The 18,983-nt window shown below is 38.2% G+C and overlaps 1 protein-coding gene across 2 annotated transcripts in view; it reads left to right on the top strand.

Moving 5' to 3' along the window:
- AP2B1 (adaptor related protein complex 2 subunit beta 1) overlaps positions 1–18,983 on the top strand; it is a 126,636-nt gene that overhangs the window by 39,270 nt on the left and 68,383 nt on the right. For both annotated transcript variants that reach the window (XM_004747126.3, XM_004747125.3), the window contains exons 6-12: positions 368–558; positions 2,731–2,952; positions 3,460–3,580; positions 3,710–3,805; positions 9,976–10,091; positions 12,101–12,266; positions 13,782–13,880. In XM_004747126.3, the coding sequence (XP_004747183.1) occupies positions 368–558; positions 2,731–2,952; positions 3,460–3,580; positions 3,710–3,805; positions 9,976–10,091; positions 12,101–12,266; positions 13,782–13,880 (1,011 nt within the window). The remainder of the gene's footprint in view (positions 1–367; positions 559–2,730; positions 2,953–3,459; positions 3,581–3,709; positions 3,806–9,975; positions 10,092–12,100; positions 12,267–13,781; positions 13,881–18,983) is intronic.

Genomic DNA, 18,983 nt, shown 5'->3' with positions numbered 1-18,983 from the left:
ATAAATAAAATCTTTTTAAAAATAAAAAAATACATAGGAATAAATTTGTTTTGCTTTGAAAAAGCAAATTATTGATTAAAATTACTAATTTATTAAAATATTAATGTCTTAATAGCAAATTATGTGTGACTATCTGCAAATAAATGAATTGTTTTAATTCTGGGCTCCTGACCACCAGGAAGTTATATATGCCATCATTGGTGGTTTAATACCTGTTTTGAAAGCAGTTTATGTTTCTAGCTGACTAGGTGAAATGTTCAGGAATAGTTATGAGTTGAGATCAATGAAGTGATCCAAAGAAGATAGAGTATTTGTTTATATTTGTGCTGTTCTTGGTAAATCAAGGTCATGTCTCTTTCTTTCCCAGGTGGTGGCTAATGCTGTAGCAGCATTATCTGAAATCAGTGAATCTCACCCAAACAGCAACCTACTCGATCTGAACCCACAGAACATTAACAAGCTGCTGACAGCCCTGAATGAATGCACTGAATGGGGCCAGATTTTCATCTTGGACTGCCTATCTAATTATAACCCTAAAGATGACCGGGAGGCTCAGAGGTCAGTTCTGTTTTCCTCGAGAGTATTTGGGAGACTTGCCTGTTTGAGTAAGTTCTACTGTCTGTATTAGAATAAGAGTGTCTTATGTTGGCAAAGATCAGTGGCTTATGGGGTAGATATTGCTATCCCTGTGGTATTTTCTCACTGGATTTAGGAACATTTTAGGTGGCGGAGGAAACCATGCAAAAATAGCTCTTCCTAAAAGATGTGTGTTTTTCATTTCTTGTTTGAATACTGCAGTTACCTTCTGCTAAAGTCTCCCTCATCATGGTCCCACATCTCCAATACAGCAGTTTCTGGCCATTTGGCACACAAGGGTTTTTGAGTGTCTCATCTTGGCGACAAACTTTCATCCTGTTAGCTACATAGTAAGTGGCTTGATACTAGTTACTGAGCTGAACTATACCTACAACTCAGTAGTGGAGATGTATTGAAGCCTGCAAAGAATACGGTGTCTTTCATTAGATACAGAAATCATGTCATTCTGAATTTGAAAAAGATTTTGGAAGGTGCACCTGGGTTGATCTGCTCAACCCTAATAAATTTTCTTTGACCATCACAAATTGACTATTAAATTTCATATGCACCTAAACACAGTTTACGGAGTTAGACTTACCACCAATTTTTATTGAGTGTTCTGTGTATATAGGCACTGTAGTAGATAAAGTACTTCAGAAGAAATGTTGGCTCTTCATTAAAGTTGACATATTTTAATTATGGTAGATAAGAACCTTCTTTGCCTGGCTGAAGCTCAAGGTACCATAAGTTCTCTTCACTTGGCTGGGAAATTGTTCCCTCTGGACCTAAGTAAAGCTCACCCTGATCCTTTCTTTCCATTATCAAAAGTACAAGTATCTTTAAAAAAAAGTACAGTATCTTATGGAAAGAGCTTTATATAGAAATTTTTTTTTTTTGGTCATTGACATCTCCCACTATTCGTGCATTCACTTAGCAAGTATTTATTGAGTCTGTGCTGCATGCCAGGCATTGTTCTAGGCCCTGAGGATACTGTCGACAGAATTGCAGCCCTCGTGGAACACTCATTCTGAGGGATGGGGCAGAGGTATATATAATACAATGTATAACATGTCAGATGATGATAAGCACTGAACGGGAAGATAAAGTAGGGACGAGATCTAAGCGATACTGGACATTTGGGGATAAAGAGTTGTATTTTGTAAAAGGCTGGGGAAGGCCTTGCTGAGAAGGTGGCATTTGGAAAAAGACCTGAGGGAGGTCAGGGAGTCAGCCAATTAGATACTGGAGGAAGGGAGAGAAACCCTGCTTACTTATCTTGAATCCTCAGCTGAATAATTACCTAGCCTCTTATGTTGCCCAAGAGCTATCAAAATTAGATTAATTTCTGAAGAACCCTCAAAAGATAATTACATACTCAAGATTTAGTGAAGCCTTTAAGTTTACATAGCAGGGGTTAGGAGAACGGGGGAGGGGTTTGGGAGAATATTGCAGTGGTGTTCTGTTACTTAAAAACCCTTTGAGAGGGGCACCTGGGTGGCTCAGTGGGTTAAAGCCTCTGCCTTTGGCTCAGGTCATGATCTCAGGGTCCTGGGATCGAGCGCCGCTTCGGGCTCTCTGCTCAGCAGGGAGCCTCCCCCTCTCTCTCTGCCTGCCTCTCTGCCTACTTGTGATCTCTGTCAAATAAATAAATAAAATCTTAAAAAAAAAAATTGAGAGATTTCCTTATGATCGTGAAGACAAGGAGTTGTGTGCTTTTCCTGTTCAACTCACTTCCTCCAGCATCTTATGAAACCTTTAGTCCCAGTTGGTATCTCTCACTATGAAGTATCTCTTAAAACTTAACTTGGCATCCTGTAGGTTGAAGAGAAATGGATTGTGAGGCAAACCCTTATGTGATATGGGGAAACGGAGAAGACTGTAAAACAGGAGGGTAAATGGTGTGAGCCTCAAGTGTTTGGGGTACTGCCTAGTTTCCTTGGTTGGTTTCCTAAAGTCTTCTGACGTCCCTACTCTGTCTGCAGTTTGCACGCAGTGTAGGATCCCAGTTTTGTTTACACACGGAGCTTTGACTTTTGCAACCGATTCTCTACTTTCTTGATACTTGGGCGATGGGACTCTGACCCAATACACAATGGGCTGGATTGAGCAAAGAAATCATAATTCAAGATGTTAATTTTTCTTTTCTGCCCTCAGCATCTGTGAGCGTGTAACTCCCCGGCTGTCTCATGCCAACTCAGCAGTGGTGCTTTCAGCGGTAAAAGTCCTAATGAAGTTTCTAGAGTTGTTACCCAAGGACTCTGACTACTACAATATGCTGCTGAAGAAGTTGGCCCCTCCACTTGTCACTTTGCTGTCTGGGGAGCCAGAGGTGCAGTACGTCGCCCTGAGGAATATCAATCTAATTGTCCAGAAAAGGTTGGGAAACAGTGAATTGGTGGTTAAAGTGTTTGTGATTTTGAGTTAAGCTTGATAATACCAGTATTACAGAGGCCAGTGTTAAGTTCTTTTTAATATATGGAAATGAAAATGTCGGATGGCAGAGCAGCTTGCCCCGATCAGGAGGCTAACAGTTGCTTTTGGAGTGTTCCTGTGATAAACACTTGGTGTTGCTCTACTGTTCTGGTTTGTTTTCTGCTGGGCGGGCCTCCTAGGAGTGTACCAGCTAGTGCCTGCTTCCTACGGCTTAGGCCATCGTTTCGAGCCAGATGGTTGTTCTTCCAGCACTTCTTAGCAAAACGTACTCTAGCCCTTAAAAATGGTTTGCCCAATGGGAAACTGGTTAGAGGGGTATAATGGAAGTTTGTGAGGTTTGGTGGTTAGGGTGGAGGGGCTGGAGCACAGATTAGCTATTCATACAGACTTAGGAGGATGTATCAATATATGTCTCACCTTCCTTATCAAATGTATTTCTGTGTACCACAGGCCTGAAATCTTGAAGCAGGAAATCAAAGTCTTCTTTGTGAAGTACAACGATCCCATCTATGTTAAACTAGAGAAATTGGACATCATGATACGTTTAGCATCCCAAGCCAACATTGCTCAGGTCAGACTTCAAGGAGATTCAGGTCTATAAATCACTTAGATCTTAAGGTCTGGTCTTCAGAAGCAGCTCGGCCATGAAATCAGTGTTCCAGAATCCTTCGTGATTGTCCATTTTCTGGATTTTTAACAGGTTCTGGCAGAGTTAAAGGAATATGCCACAGAAGTGGATGTTGACTTTGTTCGCAAGGCTGTGCGGGCCATTGGGCGGTGCGCCATCAAAGTGGAGGCAAGTGTCTGTTGGTTGTTGTGATGACATCACAGGATTCAGAGTGTTCTCCTCAATCCTTTTTTTAAAATGCATTTTTAAAAATGTATTAAAATAATAAAGCACATAGTTAAAATTCCTAGAGGGAGTCATTTTTAACTCCTTGTTTCAGTTACTCTGCTGCTTCCGTATTTCTAAATAATATGGTATTTATTGATTTATCAATAATAGATATTATCTATTGATTTTTGTGCTGTGAGTTAAATAACAGTTCGTGGATCCCACCTTTGTGCTTGAACCCTCCTATTCTCCAATAGTTCTATCATGAGTTTTTTTTTGTTCCTGTATTATCTTTGTAAATTGAGATAATATGCCTTCATTTATTGTTCTGTCAACTAAAGGCTTGCAAAACTTTCTGTGTTTTGCTTTGCATGTTAGGCAAACTTTGCATGTTGTGGCCAAATTTTTAGAGTTGGTATAATACAGATTATTATATTTTCTTTCTTAGAGTCTTTTGTTTTGTTCTGGAGTTTATATAATGGCCTTTTTTCCCCCTTGCGTTGTGTGTTTTCATAGCATCTCTGCCTTCTTCCAGATTTTCAAGCATAGTATCAAACCTGTAAACCTTCTTTTGTCCTGGACACTTCTGTCTCCCGGTCCTCTGTCCTCTCACTTGCTTCAGTCTGGCGTATTGCTTGTTTGGCTTCAGCACAGCCATCATTCATTGGATGGGGCTTCTCTTCGTAGCTCTTTCTTCTTATTGGTACTTCTCTTGCAGCATTTCTTTTGTGTGTGATTGCAATAACGTCTTGAGTCTTAGGGGATATGAGTTACAGTGTTTTGTGTCTGCAGTTTAAATTTAATTATCTGGAGTAGTGTATGGTGACCATTGCATGTCTGTATGTAATATTTTGAGGTGCATAACACACGTATAATAAATTGCAACCCATTTATATTTAAGGATGACAGAACAGAAAGGTCAATCAGGACTTCTGTGAGCAGGGCCGCTGACTAACAGGTTTTGCTTTAGGGCAGTCGATCTTTACTTCCATGCCCTCTGAAAGAGCCTGTCTGTGATCTTCCAGGGCAGATTGATTTTTAGTTTGGTTGTAGCCTTCCAGTTGGTGTTAGGGGCTGCTGCTTACACTGCCCTGCTTCATTAGTCTCCAATCCTCCATTTGTTCATCATTCAGAAATGCATTGGGATTAATGAAGGCCTCTGTTGGCTGTGATGGTGTGGAGTCAGAGCTCCTTATTTCTTCTTGCTACTTGACTGTGTGCAGTTCTGCTTAGAGTCAGAGAGTTGGACCATATGATTTCTCAAGGATACTAAAATAATTTGTATGGTCTGTCCAGTACTTCTTAGGAATGGAAGGAAACAGATGCTGTGTCAGAGAAGCATCTGTGAAAGCCATGTTCTGATCGGCCTTCCTTGTTTTTATTTGAGACGGGGCTGCTTCACGTAGTTACCGTCGATAAGTCACTCAGCAGTCCAGTGGTTGGAGCAAGACACTCATTCACCCTGGTTTCTGCTCCTGGTTCTTATATCTTAGTTGCTTCAGGGACTCAATGTACTCTGTTCCTCCACTGAGAAATGGGGATGTCTGATTATTGGGTCTTGATGCATTACATCTTCTTTTTCTCACCCCCTTTCACATTCTTATCTTTTCTTCTTTCTTTTTCATTTCTTACTCCTTTTCTTACCCACTTACTTAATTTTCAGAGAGATTTTAGTAGCATAAAGACTAATTTTGTGTTATTCATTGCCAGACGGTCATTGTCTTTTTTACTTCCTTGGCAAAGCTCCAAAGAGTCATACAAAACTGTATCATTCCGAAGTTAAAAGAGATTTTCTATCCCTGGAATTACTAGAAAGCATTCTCCATCTGGATTCCTAGAGGCTGTTAATGCCGTGTTTTGTGACTAATATGGAAAAATAGTCCATACTCTCTGGGAAGGGTTAAACTTCTGATGGCTTTCCCTTCTTCCTTTGACTCGGGTGCACTGGTGGGAATATGAGAGTATGTGAAGAATGAACTTTGTCTGGAGGTAAGTAAGATCAGCCTTCAGGGTTCCTGCCTTCTAGCTGATGCTCTCTCAGGTTGCCTGCATTTGCTGGAGCACTTTTCCTAGGCCTGTTTCAGTCATGAAGGTTATCAGTTGGAAAGAGTTTCCTGGCCCAAACACAGTCACTGTGGCAGGAGAGGTGATAATTGCCTGTTTCTAACTAAGCATCCACAGGAAGGAGGAAGAACCAGTGAAGGGATTGTTGTAGACTTTCTGGGTAGCCTTTAAACCAACCTGTTGCATTCTTTCAGGGCATCTTACCCTTTTTTAATTTGTAGTTAGTTCCAAAGATATGACAGATGTGAAAAAATGAATTTTAGTTTCATGCTTAGCTATGAGAGCAGGGCCTTTTGGAAAGTTTAGATGTCTTTAAGAGTTTATGCTGTATTTTTATCATAACTGTAAATACAGGTGTTTCTGTGTTGCTATAAGTATGCTGCGGTGAAAAAATACATAAAATTTTGTGCCAGTTGGCTAGGTTAAAGATTAAGCAGTAAGCTGTTCAACCAATAAATAGCACTGGAAAGGTAATCCCATAGTATTGTTTTTTCAGTAACTTTTGCCTATTTCTATTTTGTCTGTTTTTTTTTTTAAGTAGATTTTACTCCCTGACCCCCACCTTTATTGAGGTATAATTGACAAAATTGTATATATTTACAGTGTATACCTATTTCTTTAAGGAGGCGATAAACCCCTGTCCTTCTTAGGAGTCTTAGTCTTAGTCTTCCAAATAAAATCAAATGGTTTTATTTCCTTGAGAGATTGGGCAGTAAGTTCTCAACTTCCTAGTCCTCTGCTCTCTGGTGTTTACTATTTCTATTTTTTATAAATCAAGATAAGATACTGATATGTGTCTCATCCCCATATGTATGTATGTATGTATGTATGTATTATGTTTAGTTAGCCACCATATTCATCCCTTAATTTTAAAACAAAGATTATATTTTTCCTGTTAGGAAAGCCATATGTGTTTCCTAAATAAAACTATAAAATAAGACATGTTGAACAAAAATGAAACCCTCTTTCCTCCTACCTATTTCACTTTCCCAGAGACGATGTGAATGTGATTTTCAGTCTTCATCTATGTAGTCATTCACACACAGGTGTACTTCTTACAGAAGTGAGATCATCCTAAAAATGCTATTTCTTTTTGTCTTCTGCCTTTTTCGTTAAGTTATACATGGACATTTTCCCATGTAACTGTTAACATTTGACATCATTTTTAGTGGATTTATAGGCATAATATTTGGTGGCTTCATAATTTGCTTAACCTTCCTCTTATTGTTGGACCTTAAAGTTCGTGCTCTTTTTCCAAATAATGGTATAAAGAAGACTTTGTAGCTAAGTCTTGGATCTCTAGTGAAAGCAAACATTTTTTCATTTGTTAACCTTTTGGAATTGCTTGTTCATAGTCCTGTGCACCTTTTTCCAGTGGGCTTTTCCACATTGATTTTTTTTTTAATCTTTTATAATTAAAGATATTAATCCCTCATTTTGTTAGCAGTTATTTTCCCAATTTGTTTTCCTTTTGATTTCATTTGATGTCTTGATGAACAGAAGTTTACATTTGCTTATGTGGTGAGTTGTTTTCTCAGTAGTTCTTTAGTGGCACACCTAGAAGATTGTGCTTCACCTCCAACTAAGACTCAACCAGTATTGTCTATTTTTATGGCAAATAAAAATGGTTTTTTACACTTAAAGATATTTTTAGTAATTAAAACAATTAGAAAGAGTTTTGGTGAAAAATATGAGGGTGAGGATCAAACATCCGAACAAATCATCCTTTCCTCACTGTTGTTGTCTCATACTAAGTTTTATAAGTGCATATGCCTTTCTCTGTTTCCAGACTTTTTTGTCTGAATAGTGATTGGATGTTTACCCTTGCCCCTCTGCCGTACTGCTGTAATAAATGGTAGGCTTTTTTTTTTTTCTTTAACCCAAAAGCAGTATGGTTGAGATGACAATTTCCTTGAAAATTACTGTCCCAGACTTAAATGCTTTCCAAATATTGATGCATCATAGGAAATGGCCTTTTGTCTTTATTATAATAATGATAGGAAGGGCTCACTAAATGTGAGCTTTATATCAAGCCCTGTGTTAGCCACTATATCTATATTATTTAATTTATGATAATTTAAATCTTAAAGACCTTATCCTATTTACTTTATAATTGATCACAATTTATATGTTTAAATTTTTCCAGTTATTTTGCTATTGCAGTAACTGCACAGGAAAAACTAACTAAAAATTAATAAAATAGAATCCAAAAGTGGAAAAAATACATAAAGATGGCAGAATCATTTCATGGTGCAACAGAGTCATCATATGAATAACCTCAAGATGCAATTTTGTTTTCATTTAATTGCTTGGAGTGATTTAACTTAGTACCTTTAAAAGATTTTATTATCGTAGTTTTCAGGCTAACGTAGAGTTTCCACTAAAGAAGAATTGATAATGAGCTCTCGTGTATACCTCATCCATTTTGAACAAATATCAACATGTTGCTGCTTTTATCTTCACTCTCTCCTTCAGGGAGTGGAGTGCTATTGAATTTTAATGCAGATCCCAGATAGGATCTTACTAGAGTAGTCCAGTGTGTGTATCTAATAGGAGGGTCCCTAAAAAAATATATCGTCACAATACCATTACTGTACCCAATAACTAACAATAATTCTTAATCTCATTGGAGACCCTGCCCATGTTCAATTTTCCTTAGTTGTGTTTCAGTGTCTTTTTTTTTTTTTAAGATTTTATTTATTTATTTGACAGACAGAGATCACAAGTAGGCAGAGAGGCAGGCAGAGGGAGGAGGAAGCAGGCTCCCTGCTGAGCAGAGAGCCCGATGCGGGGCTTGATCCGAGGACCCCGGGATGATGACATGGGCCAAAGGCAGAGGCTTTAACCCACTGAGCCACCCAGGCGCTCCTTCAGTGTCTTTTTATAGTTGGTTTGTTCAAATAAAAATCTAAAGAAGATCCGCACATTGCATTTAGTTAATGTCTCGTAAGTCATAACTTACTTACTTTTGGTGCCATTTATTAAAGGGACTAGGTCATTAGGCTTGTACAGTTTTCTGGGGTCTGGATTTGGCTGGTTGTATTTTAGTGATACTGTTTTTTTCTCATTCTGCCATCCCCTGTAGATAATTAAATCTAGAGATTTGGTAATGTTCATCTTCAGTCTTAGGCGATGCTGTGTACTTTCTGTTGAATCTTATCAGGAGGGAGGTAATAGAGTGACCTATCATAGTACATTGTGATATATGATAAATCAGTCCTTGATTTTTAGGAACTCTTGACTGAAATCCTTAGCCTTTTAAAAGCTGTGACTTACAGTTTCAGTATGTTAGCTTTATCACTTGTATTTTCCCAAGTCCCTTCATTAATAAAAGATGAGATTAAATTTTATAAAGTATAGGCTGGGGAAAATTGCAGTTTAAGGCTGTAGACTTTCAGTTTTATAGTTCAGAAGATGGCAAATTTTCCTTAGTTTTTTGAGTCACAGATAACTTTGAAAATATAATGAAAGCTATGGAATATATTTTCCCTGGAGAATATACTTGTATGCACATGTGCAATTTGGCAGTTTCACTTTAAGACATTTAAAGATGCTGTCTGCTGTCTCCACTTACCCATGAACTCCAGAAAAAGATCTACTTTGGCTTATTCTTTCATTCTTCTTTCCTCCTACCTTGACTCATTCTTTCTTCTCATTTCTGTTCTCTGTGGCTATCCAAGATGATTATTTTGACTCAACTTATTTGTCAGTATGTGTTGCAATGAATAAAATTTGGGCTATATCTGGAACTTCTGGGTATCTCCATCAAATAGCCTAGCCTCTAGTATAGCTTGGTCAAATTAAGTGCCTGATCTTTTAGTTTAGTTTAGTTGGTGCACTTGTATGTTTCAAAGTTATTTTTTAATATAATTTTTTATTTTTTTATAAACATATATTTTTATGTTGAAGTTTCGTTATTGAAGAGACCATCTGACTTATTTAATCTGCAGAGCGTTGTATGAGCACATTGCTTGATCTCATCCAGACCATTTCAAAGTTATTTTTATGTTGAAGTTGCATTATTGGGAGACCATCTGACTTGTCATTTATTATGTTCATTTTTGTAGCAATCTGCAGAGCGTTGTGTGAGCACATTGCTTGATCTCATCCAGACCAAAGTAAATTATGTGGTCCAAGAGGCAATTGTCGTCATCAGGGACATCTTTCGCAAATACCCCAACAAGTATGTCCAAATACTTCTACCTTCTTCCTCAGATCATTTAGGAAATGTTTAAGTAAGGCACTTTGAAATTGGGTAGGTAAGAATTATTCTTTGTAAAATAACTGGTCATAATAGGATACTTTATTAAAATAGGATACTTTATTATGAAAAATACTTTTTAAATTAAACAATTAAAAACACTAAAGTTTTTTTTAATGTTAAAATATATATATCAGGTGGTTACCACAGGGATAAAAACCTGGTTTTTCATCCTGTTTTATTACTTTGAGAGGATTCGAAGCTGAATGACCGTTAGCTGGCATATACTGAAGATGACTAGATTCTTTTTTGGTGACATTACTATTAAATAGAAAGCCCACGTATTACAGACTTTCCAGGCATATTTCAGTTTATGCCTATTACAGGGCATTTGTGCTTCTTTTCACTCTCAGAAATAAATGTTTCAGTTTGAATGATAAATAGCTACATAGTTGTAAAAGCCAGGAGGGTGACAGTTGCACTGTTTACTTTACATGTTACCTACTACTTTGTAGAAAGTTCTAGAACATGTTACGAATTATCAGAGTCTCTTTTTCTGCAGTATTATAACTATTCCCATAAAGGTGTGCAAAATCTACAGTTGCACTCCATAAATATTTCACATTGAGCCCTCTTAGCCGATGAAGCAAAAACACTTAATTAGGTTTGATTTTGAAGGCAAGTGATTAAAGGACCTGAAAGGGCGAAATAAGAGCAGGTCTTGTAAGCATCCTATATCTCATTTTACCATATAATCATAGAGGTATTTTGCTGAAGATTCTGATTAGTCTTTAAAGATAGTGTTAAATGAAGCAGCTTGCAATAAGTTAACTTCGTTGGTGGACTCAGAATTAGAAGAGATACTTTATTTAGCAAAGTAGTGGTTTATTTAGCATTACTTATACATTTTTTAAAATTTTAGAAGTGGTATTTTTGGGAAAAAGGTATTACCACTCTCCTAGGAAAGAGGAGAGTTGGATTTCTAAGTTTAGAAAGATTAAGGGTGGAGATGTATATTTCATTGTGGTTAGTGGAGAAATGTGTCCATTTCTGGTTTCTATTAATAAGGGGTTATGACAGTTTAAGAAAGTGCTATCAATCAAGAATGTGGTTTAATTAGTGGAAGTAGGGCAAACAATTAAATGTACTATTCAGTGGTCTACATCCCATTTATTACTTTTTGTCAGTTTTTTAAAGATTTATTTATTTTTGAGAGAGCAAGCAAGTCGGGGGGGAAGGCAGGGGAAGAAAACTCTTAGCACAGAGCCCGATGTGGGGTTTGATCCTAAGACCCCAAGATCATGATCTGAGCTGAAACCAGGAGTCAGGCGTTCAACCAACCGCACCACCCAGGCATGCCCACATTGTCATTTTTATGTTTAAAATGACCTTAGCCAAGGAGATGGATTCAATGTGGCAAATGATAGCACTATAGACCGGTGCAAATAAAAATAAATACTTGAATTATTTGTTTCTTTGGAGGAACGAGTCCTTAGTATGGGTGCGTTGGGAGGAAGGAACTTAAAATCTCCATAAAAAGCAGAGTTAGTAGATTAGTAGATGAAATTACTGTTTGTAGTCTGGATGCTGCTGTTGTCTAACTCTTTCCTAAAAGTATAGCAGAATTTCTGTTCCTTTACCGTGAAGGCAAAGTGGGATAATACATAGGAAAATTCTCTGATCTAGGTAATAAGAAAGATTGTTAGAAATTGTAATTAGTGGTATTATATTATACCACAGGTTAATTTTTCCTTGTGAAAAGAGTATCTGATGAGCTTTTATAACAGTTTATGGTCAGTTATGAAAATGTAATTGAAGGGAAACTTAAGACAATCTTCTGGCTTAAAGCCTGTGCATTCTCTTGACAAAAATTTTTATAGTTTGGTGGTTTGGTTTACGGTACGTTGTTGGTGGTTTTGTTTTTAGCTTTCATTGTTAAATACAGTTCTCCGTTGTGCTCAGTGTAATGCTAGTTCGTTTTGTTAAACCAGGTATGAAAGTATCATTGCCACTCTGTGTGAGAATTTAGACTCGCTGGATGAACCAGACGCCCGAGCAGCTATGATTTGGATTGTGGGAGAATATGCTGAGAGAATTGACAATGCAGATGAGTTACTAGAGAGCTTCCTGGAGGGTTTTCATGACGAGAGCACCCAGGTAAGTTCTCATCTGTGTTCTGTGTGTGATCTTTTGGGGAAGATTTCAGGGAAAGTAAAGGTTATGCACTTTACTCTGTGTGTGTGTGTGTGTGTGAGAGAGAGAGAGAGAGAGAGAGAGAGAGAATTTATGTATATATAGAATGTACATCTTCTCCCCAAAGGGATCTTTTCATTTGTGCTGATTTCTGGTGGGACAAATCTGCCTTAGACCAGTGGTTCTCAAACTTGAATGAACCTAGAGAGTTTGTTAAAACACAGGTTTCTGGGCCCCCTCCTTAGTGTTTCTGACTCATTGGGTCTGAAATGGGCTTAAGCATTTTCATTTCTTACTGGATTCAGGGGCTGCTGCTGCCAGTGGTCCAAAACCATGCTCTAATAACTACTGGCTGAGAGCAGTAGTTCCCACTCTTTAATTTTCTCTTACCAGTAAATGATGACCTATTCCTGTTCCTAATGGTTAGCAGGTGCTCTCACCTAGGGCTGGGGTAAGGACTAGCATGTGCAGTTTGGAAAGATTCTCTGTGGGTGGTTAAGACTCCCCCCCCATCTTCTATCTGTCCTCTACCAAAATGAAGAGGTGACCTCAGAGCCACAGGCCTGGACAAGCAGATAAATTATAAAACCCTTTTCCCCTGGCATTTGCACTCACACTGCACTTTGAAGGTCATGTATATAATTTGCCTTAGTAATTTTTTTTAAAAGATTTTATTTATTTATTAGACAGAGATCTCAAGCAGGCAGAGAGGCAGGCAGAGAGAGGAAGGGAAGCAGGCTCCCTGCTGAGCAGAGAGCCTGATGTGGGACTCGATCCCAGGACCCTGGGATCATGACCTGAGCCAAAGCCAGAGGCTTTAACCCATTGAGCCACCAAGGCGCCCCTTGCCTTAGTAATTTGAATGGGCTTTATGAGGAATGCATATAAGCCTGTGGCTTTGTGTATGGTTCAGCAACCCACTCTTAATTAGCCATGATCTGGTATGATTTTACTGTTTTTTGGCTCTTGTTCTAATATGACAGATAATTCCTTAATTCTCCCTAAGTTGTATCTTTTGGCAGAAGTGTATAATAAAGGATTTTATAAATAATCAAGCAATTTTTGATGCCAAAAATGCAGTTTGGGGATAAGAGGCTACCAAGTTCTTAATTGATGAATACCTTTGACCTGCTGTTGTTTTTTTTTTTTAAAGATTTTATTTATTTGACAGAGAGAAATCACAAGTAGATGGAGAGGCAGGCAGAGAGAGAGGGGGAAGCAGGCTCCCTGCTGAGCAGAGAGCCCGATGTGGGACTCGATCCCAGGACCCTGAGATCATGACCTGAGCCGAAGGCAGCGGCTTAACCCACTGAGCCACCCAGGCGCCCCAAGACCTGCTGTTTTTGATAATGGCTGAGTTCTAGCTTTGTCAGAAGCCCCCATAGTAATTCATAGGTGGTAAGCACTACTTTGGAAATGATGGTAGGGAATAATGCAGATGCCTTTCACTTTATCTGTTAAATTATGTCACGCTCTTAGGTGCAGCTCACTCTGCTTACTGCCATCGTGAAGCTGTTTCTCAAGAAACCATCAGAAACACAGGAGCTGGTACAGCAAGTCTTGAGTTTGGCAACACAGGTATGAAATCTAGAAAAAGCGTGGGTTTGGTTGTCTGGTGTTATGTTTTGGAAATTAGGAAACTCTAAGAAGACCCATTTGGAGAGATTTTAATTGAAAAGGGTGAAGTCTTTAGAACCTGTTAAAATATAAAAACAGTGTCTCTTATACCACTGAATTATAGCTAGTTCTTTGGCTTTACCAGTTTTTATCATAGTTCATGAAAATTGAACTTAGATTTTTTTACTGTCAATGAAGGACCTACCATATGAAAATGACATTGAGTCTCAGTGATACTGGGTGATTCACTTGCATCTCTTTCCTTTTGGTGGACTTAGTTTTAGATTCATATCAAAGTACCATGCTGGTAAATGCCTTGACAAAGGTCTCAGGTATTGTTCTACCTTCTAGAGTTGATTGCCTGTCTCTTTAAAGAATTTTAAAGTACTTATGCTGCCTCCTTAATTATTGGATATTTTTGGTCCTCCCTAGGATGAGTTCTGATTTCAGGAATGTGGCAGCCGGCCATAGAGATCAGGTCATTGTTTTAGATCCACTGAGATCAAAATAATTTATTTTACCTAGTGTAACTAGAATAGTAATCATCAATTCATAATTTAGTTATGTTCTTAATTGAATTTATGAACAGGCTGAGTGTAGCAGGCTGTCAGAAGTTCAGGTGTGTGTCTATATAGATCTGAGTCAGATACTCAGTTTATCATTTTTCTTATTCATCTCTTTATAGTGGTATTTTATCAGAATTTAAAATCCTTTCACAATACTTTGCCTAGTTCTAACTTGTCGTCTTTCCTGTTACTAATTTTACATCTTTTAAAATGTATTTGTTAGAGTTCTTTGAAGTGGTGTTTTTTTTTTTTGAACTTCCCTTTTAAGTATCTTCCTTTTTGCCTGAAGCAAAGCAGTTTCTATAACCATCAAGGCAGTGGTTATTTAATATTACCTGTGTTGAAGGGAGCATTCTAGACTTCCTAGTCTTAGACCCTTGATCATTCATTTGGATCTGTGTTAGGATGAATTTAAAACAAGTTTCTAAAGAGAATCTGGGCCTTTCTCTCTGCTCATCTGCAGGTAAGGATAGTCCTATAATCAAGCAACTGTCCTTGATAGGTTCCCCTTGTAATTCACAAGTTTTCAGCCCTACCTCCATCTCCTATTTAAGTCTTATGGGTCTGTATTTAAAAGGCATCATCAGAGAGCTGTATTTTGGATTCTTTTCAAGAGTTCAAACCTCAGTCTTGTCATCCCCTAGTATTTGTCAAAACTTGCCTGAGATAAAGTGTTTGGGGAGCATTGCTTAAAGGATATAAGGACTCTATTCTTACTGATAGTCGAAATTCACCACTGAATCAAGCCAAATTATTAGAGGGCTAGCTAGCTAGACTGCATTTTACCCTGCCCCTAATAGAATTTCATTTATTAAACTGTATGGATCCTGTCACCTTGTAGTAGGGGTTATCATGAAAAACTGTCCTCTTTGGATCTGTTGTCAAAATTATTTGTTACTCCATGTATATGTTTTTTTCTCTGTGAGGTCCCATCAAAGTCCTAACCACTTTTGGATTCTCCTCCGCATTGGTATGTAGTTAACCACCCATCTGAATAGCTTACCTGACTAGGTTTCTTGTTTGTATCAGCTGTAAACCTTAGAATCAAATTTAGGTATCTCCTGTAGAAAATGTATAGGTTATTGTGGCATGCATTTTTCTCTTTTTAGATTGACTTAGGCTCTCTAGCCTTAGATGCATTTTTGTAAGCTTTGCTAAGTCCTTTCCTAGGACAGGGCAGATATAAGTAAACCATCAGACATTCCTGATTATAGACTTTTTGTACAAGGACTAGTGTAGAATCTTTAATAATAACCATTTGTGTTGTGCTTACTATGTGCCAGGCATTCTAGTAAGTACTTTACATATTAACTTAATCTCAGTAAGGGTTGCTACTGTTGTATTCCTTTTTCTTTTTTTTTTTAATTTTATTTATTCATTTGCGACAGACCGATAGAGAGACCGTGAGCAGGGGGAGGGGCAGAGGAAGAGGGAAAAGCAGATTCCCTGCCCAGCAGGGAGCCCAACATGGGGCTCTGGTCGTAGGAGCCTGGGATCACAACCTGAGCTGGAGGCAGAACCTTAACCATCTGAGCCACCCAGGCGCCCTGGTATTATTCCTATTTTATACATGAATAAACTAGGACATGGCCCTGTTAGTATGGGGCAGAGTTAGGACTCAAACCCTGGAAGCCTGGCTTCAGCATCTTTGCCCTTCTCTACTGTGCTGTGCTGCTTCTCCAGTCTGAAGGTCAGGGATGACTTTGAGACTACGCATTCCCTTCTTTTCCCTGCTTGAAGCACTCTTGTGCATTACCCATACATATAAGTGAACTTAGTAGTTTTAAGATCATTGTGAATGATTATTTCATACTTGGTTATAAATAATTACTAAGCAGTTTCCCTAGCCCTGCCTTTTCTGTCCAGTTAATGAGATCTGAAGAGTTAGCAAATAACAAGCATGTTTATATATTATGCATATATATGTAATTATTATTATTATTGTGCATATATATAATTTCTACTGGAAGTTTTGTCTCCTTTCCCCCCCCCCCTCAAGTTTGTGGAATAATAACCTAATACACACACACACACACATACACCCTGGTGCAAAAGGGTGGTTTTACTAAAGCACAGGGACAAGACCCATGGGCAGGAAGAGCCACTGAACCTAGTACTTTTGGTTGGTACCAATTTAAATTGAGGGCAGTGTGATCTGCTAAGTTGTATTAATTGGAATTGGGTGATGGGATTCTGTTTCTGCCACATCTCTGGTTCAGGACGTGACTGAGCACATTTCTTTCTAATATAGCTCTTCTCCCATCTCTACAGTAGAGTTAATACTATTTTTTACCTGTGCTGAGAATTCAGTAAAGTAGATGTGAAATATTTATGCTTCTAATTTTAAATAAAGTGGTGGTATAATTAGAAATATTATTAGGGGAAAGAAAATGAACCCTTGAATCCAAAACTTCATTTTAAAGATTTGTCTTCTTTGCTTTGGTAGTTAGAGAGGAGTTAGTTAAGAATATACACAGAAGTGTCCAGACTTTAAAAATTACCCTGTATAGTGTATGAAAGAAAAATTAAGATGAAGACTTCTCTATCTGTGAACTAGAAACCACCATCATCAAAATCACCTGTGTTGCTTGTTGCAAGTGTCAGTTCCTGGGCCTGCTCCTGACATAATGAATGAAACTCTGTGGCCCTAGAATCTGCTGCTGAGTGGCCTTTCCTGGTGTATGCTAATGCTCATAGTCCAGTGTAAGAATTGTTCTTTTAGAGCTTGCCTGAGAAGAATTATTTTGGAAGCTCTCAGATTTTTAGAAATGGACTCCACCCCCCCCCCACCCCGATCCTGTCAAGGAACTCTGGGGCTAGCAGAAAAACAGATCTAAAACCAAATTTTCTGAGCCACCAAACACATTATGGCCCCTAAAATCATAAAAAGTTTGTATTTTCATGTCCCAAGTCCTTAACTGGGTCTGATTTTTAAAGTCTGTGTCTATTAAGATTTACAGTGTGTATATCCTTTCTTTCTTTCTTTTCTTTTCTTTTTTTTTTTGAGAGAGAGCATGTGGTAGGGGGTCAGAGGGAAAGGGAGAAAGAGAATCTCAAGCAGGCTCCATGCCCAGCACAGAGCCCAACATGAGACTCAATCTCATGATCCTGTAGACCTAAACCAAAATCAAGAGTCAGATTGAACTGGGGATGCCTGGGTGGCTCAGTCTGTTAAGCGTCTGCCTTCAGTTCAGGTTGTGATCTCAGGGTCCTGGGATCCAGCCCTTTATCAGGCTTCCTGCCCAGTGGAGTGTCTGCTTCTTACTCTGCCTTTCCCCTCACCCCCAGCTCGTTCTTGCTCTCTCTCTCTCAAATAAATAAGTAAAGTCTTTAAAAAATAAAAATAAAAAAGAGTCAGACGTAACAGCCATCTAGGCACCCCCTGTCTGTTTACCCTTTAATCCATTGATTCTGTATGCAGCATTTTGCCCTATTGCAGTGTTTTGAATTTGTTAGGGGAGGAGAAGTCCTCAAACCTTTTTTTATAGATGTACATAATTTTGTAAATACCCACAGGAATTTTTTCTTTTTGCCATTTGGTTAAGTATGTGTTCAATGGAGGAAATAAATAATTTGAAGTAAAAAAGTATTTTAATCAATATATTATTAAATTGTATTTTAAAGTTTAATACCTCATCAGTATTACTAATTTGTAAAGACAGAAGACTGAATTTCCCAGTCAATGAGGTGCATTATTCATTTTAATTATATAATAAAAAGCATAATTAGTCTACGAATTTCAAATGGTATGCTTTGGAGATTGAGTATATAAATTAAGATTTAACATTTAGGGTGCCTGGGTGGCTCAGTGGGTTAAAGCCTCTGCCTTTGGCTCAGGTCATGATCTCAGGGTTCTGGGATCGAGCCCCACATCGGGCTCTCTGCTCAGCAGGGAGCCTGCTTCCTCCTCTCTCTCTGCCTGCTTGTGATCTCTGTCTGTCAAATAAATAAATAAAATCTAAAAAAAAAAAAAAAAAAAAAAAAAAGATTTAACTTTTAATTTATGTATCAACAAAAGCTGGGGTAGGATTGCTTTCCTGACCTGTTATTTTGAGAAACTCATATTCTACGCTATTAAAAAATCAGTTTATTTAAATATATATGTATATTTTTTTAAAGATTTTATTTATTTATTTGACAGACAGAGATCACAAGTAGGCAGAGAGACAGGCAGAGAGAGAGGAGGAAGCAGGCTCCCAGCCGAGCAGAGAGCCCGATGTGGGGCTCGATCCTAGGACCCTGGGCTCATGACCTGAGCCAAAGGCAGAGGCTTTAACCCGCTGAGCCACCCAGGCGCCCCAGTTTATTTATATTTTATAATCTTCAAAGTTTGTTTCCAAATGAAAATCTGAGGAGGTTTCAGGCTGCTATTTATAAATGAATTACCTGACTCCTCAAAAACAAAACAAAATCATTTAAATTGGTTACTATCACTGTTTCCTTTTTTTAACTCTGGCATTTCAAATACTACAAACATTTTGATATGGTGTGTATGTAT

This window comes from Mustela putorius, unplaced genomic scaffold (genome assembly GCF_011764305.1).
Source record: "Mustela putorius furo isolate JIRA1106 unplaced genomic scaffold, ASM1176430v1.1 tig00003962_pilon_pilon_pilon, whole genome shotgun sequence".
In the NCBI taxonomy this organism is placed as follows: Eukaryota; Metazoa; Chordata; class Mammalia; order Carnivora; family Mustelidae; genus Mustela; species Mustela putorius.
This window is presented reverse-complemented; position numbering and strand designations above follow the sequence as displayed.